Below are 17839 nucleotides of genomic sequence, written 5' to 3' on the forward strand. Positions count from 1 at the left end.
TACGATTAATTTAATACGAGCGAAGATCGTCGTTGCGAGAGAATTCGTGTATATCGGTGACGCTTGTCAAACGAAATCCAAATGCAGCCGAGTTAAATTATGGATACCAGGAATCGAAGCGCGAACATTCGAGTACGTCGACGAATACTTCTTTCCTATTAGTTTATTATCATGTTGGGCACACGAAAGCGGAGAACAAATCGATCGAACCGATTCGTTAAGCGAAACGTTCCGATCGATTCGAGCGAAAGGGGAAAGTTTAATTATCCAACAGGTATGGTTCAGAGAAACCTGGTGTATTTGTCAAAGTTACGTGTTACAAGAGCGAGCGGAAAGCAAAAAGAGAGATCTCCATCGCTGTATCTTCGATTGCTTCTCCTCACGTTTCGTATCCAGCTTCGAGACGTATAATTGCAATTTTCCCTTCTCCCCTGAAGCATCGTTGGAGTATTACATGTTTAGTGGAAAATCAGCGATCGAAATTGCACAAGAACAGTCTAGAAAATTATTCGATTCGTACGTTCAATGCGCGTGCATATTAATTCCGCTAAATGTATGTCAGACAGTGTTCCACCTCGATGCGCAGTTATTAAACAAGCTTTCAATAAAATCACGAAATAAACGCGTAAACATTTCCCGACTTGGTCGCGTGTTTTTTATTAAATCGCGGGAGTGACGTGATTTTATTTCGCCATGGCGACATAAGCGCTCGCAAGATCGAATAATAATCTTTTTCCCTTTCCTCGTCATAAAAAAAAGGGAGACACTTTTCAAAAGGATATAAATATTCGATGCGTTAACTACACGACGAAAATACTCTTCCGGTTCGTCTCGGCGAGAGACAAATACTTTCCAATTCTGGAGACGATCGGAGAGACTGAATCTTCGAACGCCGTGACTTTTTCCATCGTGCGACGTCGTGTCATAATTTCATCGTAGAAGGTAATACGAATGGAGCAACTATGGCGGAAAACGAAGAGAGGAAAAGGGCCGCGGCAGTATGGTCTTCGCCGCTCGAGATTTATCGAAGCCGAACACCGATGCATTAGCGATGGAAAAGCACGGAAACGAGATGAAGGTAACGAAGCGAGGGAGGAAAATCGACGAGGCTGTCGTGGCGGGGAGGAGGTAGCATCTACCGACCTTCCCAACCCTTAAACCGTTCCCTCTTTTTAAAGCAAAAGAAGCTCTCTCAAGACGTGTAACGAATCAATCGAGATCAGAGACGCACGACTGCCAAGCGACCCGTGGTTCTCTAATTCAAGCAGATTTTCAATACGCGCGTATACATAGATATGCTAATCCTTTGACTGCTGAGACGAAAGTATAATTAAAGAGAACGCAGTTAAACGCAAATCCTTTTCAACGGTATACTGATAAGCTGATTCTTTGTAGATAAATGGGCGCTTGTTCGCTCGGTGAAATACTGCTGAATACTGATTTCGTTTAATTCGATCTTGTTTACCCACTGTTTATCGTCGATTCGCGATGTTGCATTGAGAAAACGGGAAGGAAGATCGTTCGTTCTATGACTAAAACCTTTGTCCAAAGCTTCTATACATAATATTCTATAACTAATCGTCACAAGCTGTTGACATCGATACAAACATCCGAACTCTCTTTTCACCTGGAATATATTCAGGCAAGTAGAAGTTTAACGAGCAGTATAAGAAAAGAATGCTTCAATATTCTCTTCGTGGCACTCATAAGGTGGTCCCTAATAATTTCTACGTACCTAACACACGTTTCTTTGCGCTCGCAAATTTTCGCACTCCTCTAATGTCGGATTGTCGATAGAAAGAATCGTTCTTACAGCGTTTTGCGTAAAGATCGTGCGCGTCGAGACGTTCTTTTTCGCCGTCGTTTTTCGTTGAAGCACGAATGACGAACACGACTAGCATAAACTATAAGGCGGTCGGTGAAAATATAAATTACACGAATCATTTCGTTTCTAGCCCCAATATGTCCCGTAGACGCAACACGATGCGCGACACGTAGTCCTGGAGCAATGATTGCCTCGCTTTCCCTACGTCCATCACTTCTTCGTGATTCGCTTCTTCGTGATTCTCATAATCGGTGCTGCATTGATTCGTGATCAAACTGAATGCAAAGACGATCAAGTCGCAGTGCCTGGCAGTGATCACTTCATGAACCGTAGACATTCCTGAAAATAAAGTAGAATCGCGATAGTCGATATACTATGCGCGGCAGAATAATTTGCCGACGGAGAGTCTATGGAAAATTGGAGTATAAAAGCTTTCAACCACTAACCTACTGCGTCGACACCGATCATCCTTAACATCTTCAATTCAGCCACGGTCTCGAAATTTGGTCCCCCGAGACACGTGTACACGCCTCTGTGCACGATGTCTTTTATACCCATTTCATCCGCTACCTGCTCGCCGATTTCTAAGAGGAAGGCGTTGTAAGCTTTGTTCATCGGCGGGAACCTCGGCCCAAATCTGAAACACGAAGATGCATCGCCAGGATGAGATGACAGAAGGGGTTTTTGTATCGTCGAGAAGAGGGTAATCGTTAGAGAAGTGCGAGCAAGCGCGAAAAACTGGCGAGCATGTTCGATGAGTTTCATTAATACCAGAGGTTGCTGTAACAAGGGGAAAAAGGGAAAGGAAAGTATCTACGATGAAAGAATCTCAAGTTTCGCGGGATGGAAAGTTAACGAAAACTTGGCTGAATCTGAACGAGACGCGAAAGCGGATAGGGTGGAAAGCAAAGAAAAGAAGATGGGAAGGTTAGGCAAAAAAATCGAGAAAGATCCTTAGGTAAATACGTCAATCAGATTCTTTGTGTCGTCGGGTAAATAGTTCATCAATCCGATTCAAGGGGTTGTTCCGATGAAATAGATTAATTTTATTCCTTCGACGACCTCAACGATCTCGCACGGCCACCCGTTTCCCTCCCTTTTGCCCCCGGGGCAAGCACTCGAAGAATCGAGTCGTCGAGCGGTCCGCAATCTGCGAGCGTCGTCGACGACTTTCCTTCCGGAAACGAGCCCGAAAGCCTTTGTCGCCTGCAAGCGGATTCGAATTCATTGCCGTTCACGCCGTGAATCTCACTAGTCCGCTTTTCAACCAGTATTTTTTTCCTTATTCTTCCCCTGACTCCTCCATTTTCATCCATCATCCCTCTCTGTCTCTCATTTTATCTCCTCTTTCTTTCATTTCCTCCTCCCGTCGATAAAATCAGAAAAAATTCCTACCGTCGCTAATTTCTAGGGCATCGAGAACTTTACGGTCGCGTGAGAATTTTACGTAAAGGAAAAAGATAAGCAGCAACGGCGGATAAGAAAACGTAGGAGCATGTAGTAACACCAAATGGAGTAATGTGACGCGTTTCATAGCGCGAAGCGTTGACGAGGAGAGGAACGAGGGAAAGTACCTGTCGTCGTTTGGCCCTTGAAGAGGATTATTCCCAGCAAAACCCATCATGTTCACGTGATCCTTCACCATCATAATGTCGCCAACCTTGTATGTGGGATTTAGACCTCCCGCGGCGTTCGTCGCGATCAGATGAGTCACGCCTACGAGCTTCATAACTCTTACTGGCATAGCGCACTACACGTGAAGAGGAGAGGAAAAATAATAAGCATTAGACGTTCCAGATAATCAAAGAACGTGAAAATGTCATTAAACGTAAGTAATAAGTTTTGTTTTCGAGCAACGATAAGTTCATATGGAAAAGAAAGAAATAAACAAAGAAACGTTACCTTCCAGAGTGGATAACCCTCGTAATAATGAAATCTCCCTTGCATGCACATGATCGGCACACCCTTCAGATAACCGAACACCATCTGTCCTTGGTGACCCTTGACCGTGGAGACAGGAAAATGTGGGATTTCTTCGTATGGAAAGCACTGCTTGTTCTCGAGGGATTCTGCCAGGGAACCTGGACACAACTCGTTTTGTTCAGTTGATCCTGTTTAGGAATAGACAAAACATTGACTGGGAAAATACGCTACGACAACCGAAGACACTAAAGCGTTTGAAAAGTCATACTAACCTATTCCAGAACCGCATATGATGCCGATCTTTGGCCTGATCTTGACACGGTCCAACAGATACTGCGCTGATTCTTGCAAAGCTTCGTAGGTATATCTGCATACATACAAAGCGAATTAATTAATCGGGTCCTGTTCGTTTTAGCTGGATTCGTAAGTTAATATTTTCACAGTAGAAAAACGGTTTTCCATGATTCGAATATTTCACACCAGGTTGAATAAACTCGTGAAAATAATAGAAACGTCCAGAAATAATCGGGATGAGTTGGACAAGTACAAGAGGAACTGGGGTCGTTCGCAGCCGGCCGACATAATTTCACCGTGGAAACTATCACAAAACGGTGCAGTTACCTGTTAAACTGCTAACAGGCTCAAATAGCGCCGGATTTAAGCTGAATGTAGGCTTCCAGGGTATTACAAATCATGCATCGAAATACGCGAGCGGCCGCGTAACATGTTTACGAGTGTATATGTGCATCCCATGCACAACTCATCTAGCCCGTGTATGCATTCACGCGTGCGCGAATGCAAAATGCGCTCGCGAACAGCCTCTACGCACAGATGCACACACAGAATTTCCATGGCATTCGACCGAATAAATGCGCCTCCAGCATAATGCTACACGTGACACGATCGAAAATTACTTACAATCCCACTGTGAATTTTAATGTCTCCGCACACGGCGGCCCCTGTTTCTTCCTTTTTTCCATATTTCTTTCGCATCTTCTCCTTGTTTCTTTTTTCCTTCCTTTATTTTTCGTCGTTCCCCGTCGCAATATCCGCGAAAGCTCAAAGCGAAGATTCTCATTCTACCCTGCTCCTGACAACCTCGCGAGTGGAACGTTTCGAAGCGAAACGAGTCTCCAGGATAAGATTGTAATCGCCACCCATTTTTCGTCCCTTGGATTATCGCGAACCTTCCAGAGATTTTCATTTCGTTCCCCTCGCCGGCCGAAAACTTGGTAATTGGAAAGAAAGACGCGGACGTAAGACGAGAGCCGCCGCTATCGAGTTGTCGTGTACGTGTACGCATCGCCGTAAGGGGACATCGAATTATAACGCGTTGAATACGCCTTGAATATGCATACTGCCCCTCCTCCCTCCCCGCACCCCTCCCAATACAATCGTATTCAACCGCGAATTTGAGAATTGCTTTGCAGTTTCGCCGGGTACCCGTGGAAAAGCTTCGATACAGCCGCGAGTACACCAAACGTCATTAAACTAACCGCATTCGTGGATGCTTCATCGTAAAACGAGATTGTACGGTGGTCCGTTATGAATGGCAAATGTGAGATGGACGATTATTATAACGACGTGAATGCACATAGCCGCGGGTCATGACGAGGATTCAATGACGCCACCGCAATTTTGCATACAATATCAGTCGCTCTAATCTCGATTATGGATGCACGCCATACTCGGAACTTGGCTTAGGGTGCGTTACTTCTTTGGATTCGATCGAGACTCACGGTGCCATCGTTCGGACTGCTTCGTTCGTAAGAGATGGCTGAGTCTCGGATTTGTCGATCAATCGTAAGCGAAGCCATACATCACGATGAAATCACAAACTTTCGATAGGAGAAAACGAAAAAATAAGCTTTCAGGTGTAAAGAAACGAATGGACTTTGTACAATAATAGTCAGATGTATTAAAATAAGTACAAGTGCAAATGCAAAGATAATGTACGCCCGTTTTAATCGTCGCTGCTACTATACTAATCGAAGAAAGTATAATAATATTCCTACATTTATATCAACGGACGTTACCACAAGAAACAGCAATAACAATTTATTCAAAGTTCTTTTGCTTCTAGACCTTGTAACTCAAAACATCGTTAGTGTTCCAAGGCACAATATTATGGATTTCTCAGTTTTGAATTTTCCCTTTCAACTTGAAACTTTTCCTACGGCCATGGGCCGCTGCAGTTCTACTTATAATTCGTTGATTTACACGAAGTGGAACGGAAGTTCGTTGGTTTTTCAGGTAGCTCGACTCTACTCCAATCTATAGGTCGAAATTGAAGCGACTGACGAGGAGGCGGATAAAGAACGGAGTAATCTAAATAAAAAACGGGGCGAAATACATTGATAAATATCAAATGCAGCGGATAAAAATTCATATATGATGGAAGCGAGTAGAGAACGCGACGCAAAAAAAGAATCGAGCACCGAACGAAAAAGGGGAACTGCGACTAAATTACAAATCTGTCTGCATATTTGATTCGGCGTGTAGTTTCTATGCCACTTCGCGGATACTGGTCACTCGACGGGAAATGGCTGCAATTCGTCGATCTTCGGACTTCGATCAAATTAAAATAACCTCGCGATCAATTGCGGAGCATCACGAGTGGTCTCAATAATACAAACAGTCGTAATAAATTCTAATAAGCGCGACAATCAGAACGAGTGTTGACAAACACAAAGTGACAACGAGTAAAAGGGTCAAATTGATCCCCTCCCCCGCCATCTCATTTTCCCTGTCTAGGTTTCCCAACGCTATTTACCGAAATGTCAATCTCATCGCGCCATTACGTTTAATTCCTGTTTGCGTTCGTCCCAAGCGCAGCTTGTGAGTTTCGCGCGAGCTTCCTGTTTGCTCGATTAAATAAACAAAATCAAAGTATGAACGCTCGAAACTTCTAATTGGACATTTCAGAATACGCGAATTTGCAGGAAGCTGTCGTCTACGTCTGACGTATCTCGAACGTGTACGAATAGACTGCTGACAAGTTTCTCTCCCCACTAACGCTGACACCTGAATTTCTACAGCTGGATATAGCTAGAGAACACCTTTTCCCTTTCGTTAGGATAATACGCAGAGAAAGGAGCGAAAAGAAGAAAATTCCAACATTCTGAACGACGTTCCACCGAATCGAATACACTTCGTTCCAGAAGTCATCGTGCACGTGACTGCAAAGTTCACGGTCACGTTGTCGCCATGTCCCTGACAAACTTACGAATCGCGACACGTGTTAAACATCATCCTGTCCGAAATAATTGCAGGCCGTTTATCTTGGAAATTAAATGGCCCACTGCAACACGAAGGTATGCTAATATCGTATCATCGTGAACTTCCATGTAAATAAGAGGGAAGAAGGATGAGAACAAGTCCTGGGAAATTAGTTACACTTGGAAATTTCATACACACTCTCATTACTATGTAATATACATATAGCTAACGATTTCGCACTGTTGATTAACTGAAAGTTGTGCAACAACCGTTTCGAGTAGCCGTCCGCAGCAATTTTAACAAATTTTTCGCAATTTCGACGTGAGAAGCGATTAACCATAAATAGATCATTCGAATATATTTTCGCGAATTTCTTGCAATCACCGTAACTAGCCTCTGTCGATGAGATTCGAACTGTACGAACGTAATCGATAACAATAGCTTTATTTGAAATATGAGACGCGTACATCCAATAGATTGACAGCCATACTCCACTTTGTTCTCACCAATAAGAAACGAACGACTTACGTGTTGTGCCGATGATGCTTGACCGCCGTGTATAAAAATTCATCATCCGTGGGACGTTTCACCCGCGAGTAATGATTGTACCCATTGACAGCGTCGTTATTCTCGAAAGGCATTGTGCTTTATGTCCCGATCGCATCTACCAGTCTATCCAAGTTGATAAAAAACCCGCCGTCACCTTGATAGAGCACGGACGAGAAAGGCAAGAGAAACAAGAACAGAACCAGTCAGAGGAAAATTCGATGAATAAACGATAAAACGCGTATACGTCGTTTAACGAAAGTCTGACTAGTGACTATAGCGTCTCTGGTTGCTGCTGTTTTATACAGATACCCGGAGTATGGTTGAAAAATCGCGAGCTTCGCCGAACTGGCCAATCGTTTCGGACGGTTACTCACGCTTCCTCCACTCCTTACGAAGATCGAGTTGGTCGGAAAGTCGTTGGGAGGAAGGGGCATGCGACGATAACTTTTTAAGCGATAAAGAATTAAGTGATCTAATTTCCTCCATGCCGCTCCACCGCGTTACAGTTTATACCAGGAATAATAGCGAGAACAATGACACTTCTCGTCCTACGAGCAACAAGTGCATTTTTTCTGTGCGAACAAATAATATTTATCTCGTTTCAGAAGAAAACAATAAAGTCCTTTGCCGAGTGCAAACAAACTTCACCAATACTCCGATATCGCGGTGACTTCGATGACCGATACGATCTTTCCACGTCTCGATGATCGATTAAGGCCGCTGAGGAACGGTTCGTCGATTGCAACACTATCCACCAATGTCCTCGCGAAACTCGTACACCTTGTTCGAGTAATGACCGACCAGTTGATTTTCTCTCGATAAATGATACCCGGCGAAGACGTATTACAGGTTTTCGTTTGCAAACCACGCCGTAATTTCTTTTTCTGCTTCTGTCCATGCAACTCGAACCGTTCTTCTATCTTTCTGTAAAATGATCTCCGACAATCTCATCGGATTTGTATCGCCCCTATCTCTCAATCAGATATTCGATTCCGGGATTCGATAACTTTCCTCGACGCGTTTAATCACCGCGATGTGGACAGAAACAGATGGAGAAGTTCGATTTGTGAAGGAAAGTCTCGTGATAACTTAAGCCGAAGGTAAATCCCAACGAAAACAGTCGACCAACAATCAACGATACAACAGCATTTTCGGAGGAGAAACGCGATATAAGCGTACGACCAAACTGTTGCTCGTGTACATCTCGAATTCATCCGAATATTAATTACGATTCAGTCGCGTTTCTCACTTGACCGCGTCGTATCGAGGAATCTAGTGGCAGATTTACGCATCAACGATGACACGTGCTCCAATTTGCGAGGGCACGAATTTTGGCTGCCTCCTAGTGCCCCATATAATGAGCCAATTATGGCCGATACTCGGCCCTCGTACACGATCCGACCGAAATTTAACGATCCTCGTTGAGCTACGCGGCCTCGTTTTTTGAGAAACTCTCTAACGTTCGATATTAGTCGTTGCTCTTGTACCAATTGGCGACTTAAGCGTATCGTTCGAATAAAAAAAAGAAAACTCACTGTCGCGTCATTTACTTTGGAACTTTCCACGCATAATGTGATTATGCTAGGATTACTTCAGTATCGAAGTAAAGAGAATTTAATCGAGCGAATTAAAAAACGATCGGTAATTTACGGCAGCGATAAATGCTATTTTTATGTATTCAAATATCTTGTACGTATGTATCGATGATCAACAACGTCTAAGACAAATCGTTGCAAAGCAACTATCTTATCGTGATTGATCTTCGACGATCACAAGCAAAAAAAAAAAAACGAAAGTACATTCTAACAGTTGCACAATGCAACTTACTTCTGAATTCATTGAGCAATTTAATTTCAAAATTGTAATTCCGTTTCGGCGATAAAGCTATTCTTACACAATATAATTATGTTACGTATTTAGACTTGTTGTGTACATCAATAATACGCGTCAGATAGTCGATGAAACAAAAAATGTTCTTATTACACATATACACGAAACAGTTCGGATTCCAGAATTATGTTGGAATTTAAAGATACAAAAATTAATACTTTCATGGATCTTCGGTTTAAAAGTATGACGTTAAAATCTGGTAGGTTTGGAAGTTCAAGCTTTACTGGTTAATACTAAGCTATAAAGATCGTAGTTTTTTATTTATGTCGTGTTATTTACGTCATATATTCAGCGACGTATCAAAACGAAACATCGAGCAACGTACAAAATGAAAAATACACGCGACAGCGCCAGCGAATCGAAAACGGTAAATCGAGCCGCAACTTGCAAATTATCGCTCCAACATGGAGAGTGTAACAGGGGTCAAAATAGACGCAGACAACGCCTCGAATAGACTGTAAATTCAGTTTTCACCGGTTTTCTCCCCCGTGAGTCGGAAGCTACTTTATGATGCAACGAGTAATGCATAATTTCGCTGATCGTCCACAAAGAACGTCGGCCTTTTGGCCGCAAACAAATTTTCGGCACGCCAGGGGCAGATTTTCAGTGTCGTAAAACTTTTCTAATCGTAGTCGAGGTGAAACTAAAGAAAGGAGAAAAGGCAAAGGGAAAAGATGAAAGAATAAAAGGATTCAAAATGCCGATATGCCGGCATTCAAGCTGGGATTGAGCGACGCGCGTACACAAACAATTTGCCGAATTTTAATTTGTTTGCACGCGATATTATAATCGAATCGGATCCGTGTCAAATAAACTAAGCAGAATCACGTAATTAACGCGCTCACCGTGGACACGAATCCTGTTTGCTTTTAAGCGTTGTTCGACGCGCAACAGTTAATGAATCAAGCCTGAGCACAGGTGCTTACTAACCGGAAATAGATGACGAACGCGTATACGTCTCGCGAATCTTTACATTTTCAACGAATTATCATCGTCGACTATTGCCAGCAAATTTTAATCTCGGGTCAGTTTAAATCGCACATCGAGGAAAATACCGATAGCGGATGTATTGTAATCCGGGTTACAATGAATCACAGTAATCGTTTTTCTTTTCTTAGCCAATATGTATCGTTGTATTTCATAAGATTCGAGAAGAAAAGCAAACACAGAAGGTCAATGAAGATACTTGACGGCGAATCGAACAGTTAACATCTGCCCTGTTAAGCGGGCGGAAAGAATATAAGAACAGCAATGGCTTATCGAAGAATGTTTGAGAGACATCAAATAACTATGTTCGAGTATTTGATGAAGTTACTCGAATCGCAACAAGATGCGAATCTCACTATCGTCGTACGACTGACAAAATATTCTTACAAACCAGTAAGAGCGAAACATTGTTTCATAAATTGCCTTATTACGTAATCGTACACAACTACAGCGTCGTAAACATAATATTTTCTCAATAACGATAGAGACGTTTATTCGTTGACTTGTCCTATGTAATTTACATAGTTATTCCATGTCGCTACTATTGATCATATTCTTTAAATACGATATTCAATAAAAGAGCAAATATAAAATAGCAAAAGTAAGTCCTTTCTTCTATTAGGAATATCTTTTCGAAGCAAGTGGTATCGAGAACTTTCGTATATAAATATGCCGAATGAATAAACTCAATTGACCCATAAAAATTGTCGAGCAAAAGTGTACGAAAAATCTTAACGAAGGAAAAATATTTTCCTTTCTCTCGCTGATCGATGACTATGAAACTAACGTCCAATGCAATATTTTAGTGTTATTGCTTTAATCGTGTAGAGACATAGATATGTAAGTACATGCATGACATTATGAAATCTCTCGACCCTCTCGACTGATCAGGAGTAATCAGAACGGATTCGCTGGGGTTCTGATTTATCACTGACCTCCAATGAATTATCACCGCATACATAGAATTCAGAAATATTATCTACTGTCAACATTACGCGAATTGTATTTAACCTCTCTGGTATGGCGCTCGTCCGCCGTGTACTATCATTTAACGACCGCCAGCAACAGTGATTGCGTATATTTATTATTAACTTTAGTCGACGCTCTAGCATGGGGATACTGGCTATAGTGAACACTCGTACCGAAGACGTTAAGTGATTGGTATTTATCACAGGGCTGTGGAGTCGAAGTCGGATTTCGGAAGGAACTTCGGTAATCATTTAGAAGTTTACCCTTGATCACCGATTTCCATGATTTTCGAATATGTTGTAGAACTGAACATTTGGAACAACTTTTTCCTCTCGTGAAAATGTCGCACTTTCTTAGTTTCCGAGATATTCGTAAAAAAATATTGGTAGTGTCGGCGCCATACATAAGTTCTGCTTAGAATTGTGCGTTCGCGACAGCGTATGCGTCAAAATTGGTTGTCGACCGTTGGTCCACGAGGCGTCCGGATAAGATGACATCTAACCCAAACCTATATAAACTATAAACAAAAGATAAGAATTAAGTTTGGGTTAAGCGTCATCTTAGCCGACTATCGCGCCGTAAGGATACAGAGTTAGAGACAGAATTCATTGTAGTGATACCGTGACAATTTTTCGCGAATATCTCGGAAACTAAGAGAATTCGAGCCTGGAATCGGAAGCGGAATTGGAAAGAAATATGCTGACTACGACTCCAGGCTAGTAAATTTGACAAAAATCAAAAATGTACTTAAAATAATTAAAAGTTGCAATAAAATTATTTATATATTAAAAATATTATTAATTTGTATCAAAATTTGTATCAAATTTGAATTTGTATCAAAGTACAAAAATACAAAATAGGTAATATAATAGGTAACCCTTGTATAAAACGGTAGTCACGTTCCCATGGAATGCCGTATTGAGGGAACTATTTTATAGGAACTATTTTGTAAGAGCAAAAATACTTTATCAAGATACAAGTATTGTCTATTGAATATTAGTAATTTAGCTATATACATACATACATACAGTTAGTATGTTAACAATCCGTCATAAATAAAGTCAGGGTCGAAGTTACAGTCGAAGCAAAAAAAAGAGGAGCCGACGTCAGAGTGGGAAATTTTAATTGCCGACTCTCCAGCCCTGATTTATCATCCAAGAGAGTTGTATTAGCAGAGACTCTTTATTACACAAACTAACCTACTCATCTTGAAAAAAGTTCGAATGTATGTATTTAACCTAATCACCGAAGTGGTTTTTACAAAGAAAGAAACTTATTTCTATTAAATTTCCTTGTTAAATCAAACAATTTTCATATGAAAGAGTTTATTACATATTTACATTTATTTTGTATTTATTGAACTTCAGATGTTTGAGGAATATGTCACTTTATTACATGTATAAGGAAAAAGTTTGCTACATTTTTAACTTCTATATAATTGCTATGTATAAATAAATTATAATTGATAAATTCGTAATAATAAATCTCAGAAGACGTAAAAACGTTGAATTTTTTAAGGTAGGTAATTTGTTCGCTGACGAGTTTTCTATCAAAGGTAACCGCGATTTTTTTCAAATCTTACTCAAAGCAGATGGCGCTAAATTTCCAATCCAGAAAAAGCTCTGTGGATAATAGTAGATAAGAATCATTCAAGAGCGCCAATGTGAAATACTGAAATAAAATGACGCCTTCAATCTTATCAACGCACGTGCAGAATAATGTTGTGTGCGAGAAATTGGACTTGTAATTTTCTTTGATCAATAAATAGTTCGAATTATTAAAATTGTTCAATGATGAATTAGTGGAAATATTACTAACAATGCTCATCAGTATTTGGAAATGAATGTTCCGCGATAAAAACTTTAGTTTAGCTGTGAATGAAGTTAATGCTTATTGTGTATACGGTAGTAAATAGATTTGTGATTGTGATTGTTGATAGATTTTAAACAATAATGGAGTGTCTAGTGGCGAATGTGGATAATATGCGATTTGATATTGAAATTGCTCTTGACGAACAGTATGGAGCACTTCCTTTACCTTTTACTGGAATGGACAGTACGTGATAGTTTTCGTATACTGCATTTGTTTAGGTTATCTTCTAAAAATGTAAAAGTAACTGGAGAATGAAATTGTCAAATTGCACACATTGCTACACTGTATTTTTTGAATAAAATATACTCTGTTATATCGACGATCTTCATTGAGATATTAATATTTTAATTTAAATTTATACTGTTTATTCATCGTTGATTAAATTTATCTGTTTACTGTCTCGTTGCTTATAGAATCTACTGCTGCAGTATGTCAATTTTATCCAAGAGGTACATGTGTTAAAGGAGCCTCTTGTCCATTTAGGCACGTACGTGGAGATCGTACAATAGTATGTAAACATTGGTTAAGAGGTCTTTGTAAAAAGGGTGATCAGTGTGAATTTTTACATGAGTATGATATGACAAAAATGCCAGAATGTTATTTCTATTCCAGATTTAGTAAGTATATATAGCATACAATGGTATTTCATTCTTATTTCTTCTAAGGTTCTACCTATGATAAACTTATAAATATCTTTTTATTGTTTTTTTAACATTTTTTCTTTATGGTGTTACTAAGATTTCTCAGTATAGGTATGTTAAAATCAGTTATGAATTACTAGATGCTTGTCACAATAAAGAATGTCCATTCCTACATATTGACCCAGAAACTAAAGTCAGAGATTGTCCTTGGTATGATCGTGGATTCTGCAGACATGGACCTTTATGCAGACATCGACATGTTCGTCGTGTTTTATGCATGGCATATTTAGCTGGATTTTGTCCTGAAGGTCCAAACTGTAAATTTATGCAGTAAGTTTATCACCAAGTCAATATTTCAAATTGTTCTTATTTAGCTACATTATTACAATTTTTCTTCTCTTTCCAGTCCAAGATTTGAATTACCAGCAGTGCAAGATATGCAACCTAAAGAAGGAAAGAAGGTAATGATCACCTGTCATTTTTGTGGGGAAGGTGGTCATAAAGCAATTTATTGTAATAAAATGCCACCTGACGTACGTGAAGCTCAAGTTAGACAAGAAATAGAAGGTAATTCTCATGCTACGCATCACATGAATATGCATAATGGGCCCCCACCAAGAGGGCCTCAAAAGCCACTAGAAGAAGTCACTTGTTACAAATGTGGAACTAAAGGTCATTATGCCAATAAATGTCCAAAAGGACATTTAGCATTTTTAAGCCATGCCGGGGGTAGTGGAAGTGCTACTCAGAATCAAAATTACCGTAGATGATTTCACCTATTTTATTTGTGTAAGATTAATATTATGATTATGTTTCATTATTAGTAAAATCACTTGTCTGTAAAAATTTCTATATATCATATAGTAAAATAGGTTTAATACAATTAATTTCATATTGACTCGTAATAAAAGATTCCAACACCTTTAAATAAAATAAAATAATTATAAATATTTTGTATTTTCTATAAAAAAAATTTGGTCAAATTAAAGAATGTTTAAAGCATATTTTGGGTGAAAATACTATAAAGTATATACTATAACAAATTTAATTTATTGTTTAAAGAATTAAACATACTCCTAAATACTCGTTATTACATTTTGTAAATGTATTTAAAGGGTATTTGCTAAATTATTAAATACGCTATATCTATGAGCGCATCGATTTTCGACGTAGAATGTTATAAAAAGATATATTTGTTTACCGCTAATTTATTTAGTTTGTGACGTTGAACATGGGAAGACGTACTTCGCCATTTGTATATGAAGTGGCATTGTAAGACTATTAATTTTTAAAATCTTGTTCGCTAAAATATTAACAATATTTATCTTTTATGTGATTATTATCAGAGATATTAAATTCCTTCGTTATTGGGTGTGCATTTAATACCTAAACATAAGTTATTGTTTTATTTTAAATATATATTGTTTTTCTCATTCTTCGAAATACGTCGTACCTAAACATTGCTATTATTAAAAGAAAAGTGCAAAGTCATCAGAACCATGAAAATACTGAATGTCACTTTTATATGCGAAAAAGCAAGTATGGTTTCCTTTTAATTAGGAAAAGAGATCTTCTATTTGCACAAGAATATTTCTTATCATGTCGTATTGTAATCAATAACTTCGACATAATTAGCAGGAAAAAGTCCATAAGTACCGTCGGGACCAAGACCTTGCCACCATCCTTCGTCAATAGCATCTATATGTGTAATAATATCTCCAGGATCAAAAGTAATTTCTGTATCATCAGCTGCCTGGTAGTCATATAAGGCTCTTGCTTTCATTCCTTCATTATTTGGGTCAAAATATAAGTACTGACCATCCATTTGACTGTACAACTCATTTTCAGTAATTGCTTCCTTCGTCGCCGATTGTTGCTCAGGTTCTTCTTCTGGCTCTGGCAATTTAGACTCGGAGATAACTTGATTCGGAATTTGATTCGGAGATAAAGATGCATTTGAAGCGGTGGTGGTTACTACATCTAAGTTATGTGTTTTATTCACTTCTGTTTTCACTTCCTCTTCCACTTTTGTATGGAGTATCTCTTTTTGCTGACTCTCCTCGAATGCCTTTTTAGCTGCTTCTACATGACTATTCTTCGGTATATATTGTTGCTGCACTGGAGAAGACTTCATTTGACCAGCTGCCGAATTCTGTTCGAAAACAGCTCTTGCATTTATCGTTCTTTGAGCAATTAACTGTTGCGTTTCTTTACTTCTTTGTCGTCGCAATTCTTCGCTTCGCGATTTATGATCGTCTTCAACATCGTTGCTATAGTGTTGACTTGCGGCTAGTTGATTAAATTTATTATTCGCCTCCTCAGCACGTTGCTCCGCCAACTTTTGTCGCGCTATTGAATTTTCTTTGGCAGTGACCTACAAGTATATCAAAATTTAAATAGCAAAATATTCACTATTAAATAATAAATATAATAATATAAAATGTGTTTACTTGTTGTTCTCTGAGCATTGCTTCTTTTTCTTCTCTAGTTCTAATTTCTTCTTCAAGCCGTTGCCGTTCTTTTTCACATTTTATACGTTCTTGTTCCAGTCTTTTCTTCTCTTCCATTTCTTCCCTTTGCCAAAATTGATCACGTTCTGTTGCATTTATTTCTTGTTCGGGAATTACTCTGCAATACGTATTATCTTTAAGTTGAAGATTCCGATACTCTTATAATTAAAACACTAAAGATATATACCTGCGATATGTGGTACCCACAGGACCTGTATTACCTTCGTTTTCCCCGCGTGGTTCATTAAATTTGTATGCCGAAGCTGTTGCTCTAGCAAGTTTTTCCATGATGGAATCCACTTCAACATCATCTTCAGAGCGAGCAGTGATTGTTATATGTGCACCTTTTAATAATTTTTCTACATCCCTAATATGATTTGCACAAGTGCCCTTTCTAACAATTGGTGCTCCTTCTCCTTGCTAAAACGCAACTCATTTTATTGTATATATGCAATAAAATTATTAACTTTTTAAATATGAAATCTTACCCAATTTATTAAGAGACATTTTGGTAGACTTGTTTTAGTATCTATTACACGACAAAAGGCATACATGATATGACTACTATTTAAACGGTCAATCATTTCTTCCAGACCTCCATTTCCAGTACCAACTACTTTTAAGTTGTTAGTTTGTCCTTCGTATCCAAACAAGGCCCTATGAATAATAATAGTAACTTAATAAAATAAATTTAATTAAATAATATGTATTGTATATTTATAATCCCTCATCTTTAATTAAAAGTAAGAAGATATATTAATAATTAGTGGGATTCAATAAAGGCACAAAATTATTATATTTCGCAAAAGAAATTTCTCATTCTCCGTATGTGTAGTGTTACCGACTATTTGTTTTACCGTTGTAAATGCTAATTATATATTTTGCGCTATTTATATCGATCGATAAATGTAAAAGGAAGAGTTACTTAATATATTGTAGCAATTTATTTTGCAAGTTTTTGAGAATTCAATTGAACATTTGTGAATCTTTAAGATACCGGATTCATATCGACGCATTAGCCGGAATGATAAAATACAACATAAGAGAAAAAGATGCAAGCCTACCAGTTAGTAGACGATTTATCGTCGACTACGCTGTGCCAAGCAGCCACCAAAGCGTCTTTATTTTTTGTTAAATTAATTGACATCTTTTTTGTTCAGTTCATAAGAAAAATCAACCGTAACAACAAATCCGAAAAAGTTGCTACTGGCGAATTAATGTCACAGTTGCATCTTCACGTTTTGCCTTTTTGATTAAATGTCAACGCCCTTCTGTTACCAACCGCAAAACGATGGATCTTATCTATATAGGCAACGTGCTTAAATCGATTACGAAGAACTAAATTAACTTATATTTAAACACACAAATATGAGCACACAAGTTTTGACGTATGCTAAAACATATTTAAACAAAACTTTATTGATGAAATCCTTCAAGACTGTTCTACAAAGCAC

General features: G+C 38.9%; 3 protein-coding genes across 6 annotated transcripts; 1 reads left to right on the forward strand and 2 right to left on the reverse strand.

Annotated features, from left to right (window-relative positions):
- Window positions 1-280: 280 nt before the first annotated feature.
- On the reverse strand, window positions 281-7861 carry LOC122571302 (purine nucleoside phosphorylase-like). 4 transcript variants are annotated; one of them, XM_043734875.1, is made up of 6 exons: window positions 7496-7861; window positions 4021-4115; window positions 3728-3906; window positions 3400-3575; window positions 2272-2462; window positions 281-2164 (listed from the first exon to the last, which is right to left on the reverse strand). In XM_043734875.1, exons 1-6 carry the CDS (start codon window positions 7606-7608, stop codon window positions 1941-1943), a joined length of 978 nt encoding a protein of 325 aa, XP_043590810.1. In that variant the 5' UTR covers window positions 7609-7861; the 3' UTR covers window positions 281-1940. The 4 variants fall into 4 exon arrangements, with proteins under 4 accessions (XP_043590810.1, XP_043590809.1, XP_043590813.1 ...); XM_043734874.1 differs by having other exon boundaries at window positions 3728-3936; window positions 7496-7856; XM_043734878.1 differs by lacking the exon at window positions 7496-7861 and adding an exon at window positions 4667-5108.
- Window positions 7862-12705: 4844 nt separating this feature from the next.
- Window positions 12706-14795, forward strand: LOC122571526 (cleavage and polyadenylation specificity factor subunit 4). Its single transcript, XM_043735385.1, has 4 exons — window positions 12706-13417; window positions 13648-13851; window positions 14016-14205; window positions 14282-14795. The coding sequence occupies exons 1-4, from the start codon at window positions 13315-13317 to the stop codon at window positions 14643-14645; spliced, it is 861 nt and encodes a 286-aa protein (XP_043591320.1). The 5' UTR covers window positions 12706-13314; the 3' UTR covers window positions 14646-14795.
- A 111-nt stretch (window positions 14796-14906) lies between these two features.
- Window positions 14907-17801, reverse strand: LOC122571523 (drebrin-like protein). Its single transcript, XM_043735380.1, has 5 exons — window positions 17450-17801; window positions 16874-17042; window positions 16573-16805; window positions 16326-16503; window positions 14907-16249 (listed from the first exon to the last, which is right to left on the reverse strand). The coding sequence occupies exons 1-5, from the start codon at window positions 17530-17532 to the stop codon at window positions 15473-15475; spliced, it is 1440 nt and encodes a 479-aa protein (XP_043591315.1). The 5' UTR covers window positions 17533-17801; the 3' UTR covers window positions 14907-15472.
- Between the last annotated feature and the right edge of the window lie 38 nt (window positions 17802-17839).

Source organism: Bombus pyrosoma, linkage group LG10 (genome assembly GCF_014825855.1).
Source record: "Bombus pyrosoma isolate SC7728 linkage group LG10, ASM1482585v1, whole genome shotgun sequence".
NCBI classification, from domain to species: domain Eukaryota; kingdom Metazoa; phylum Arthropoda; class Insecta; order Hymenoptera; family Apidae; genus Bombus; species Bombus pyrosoma.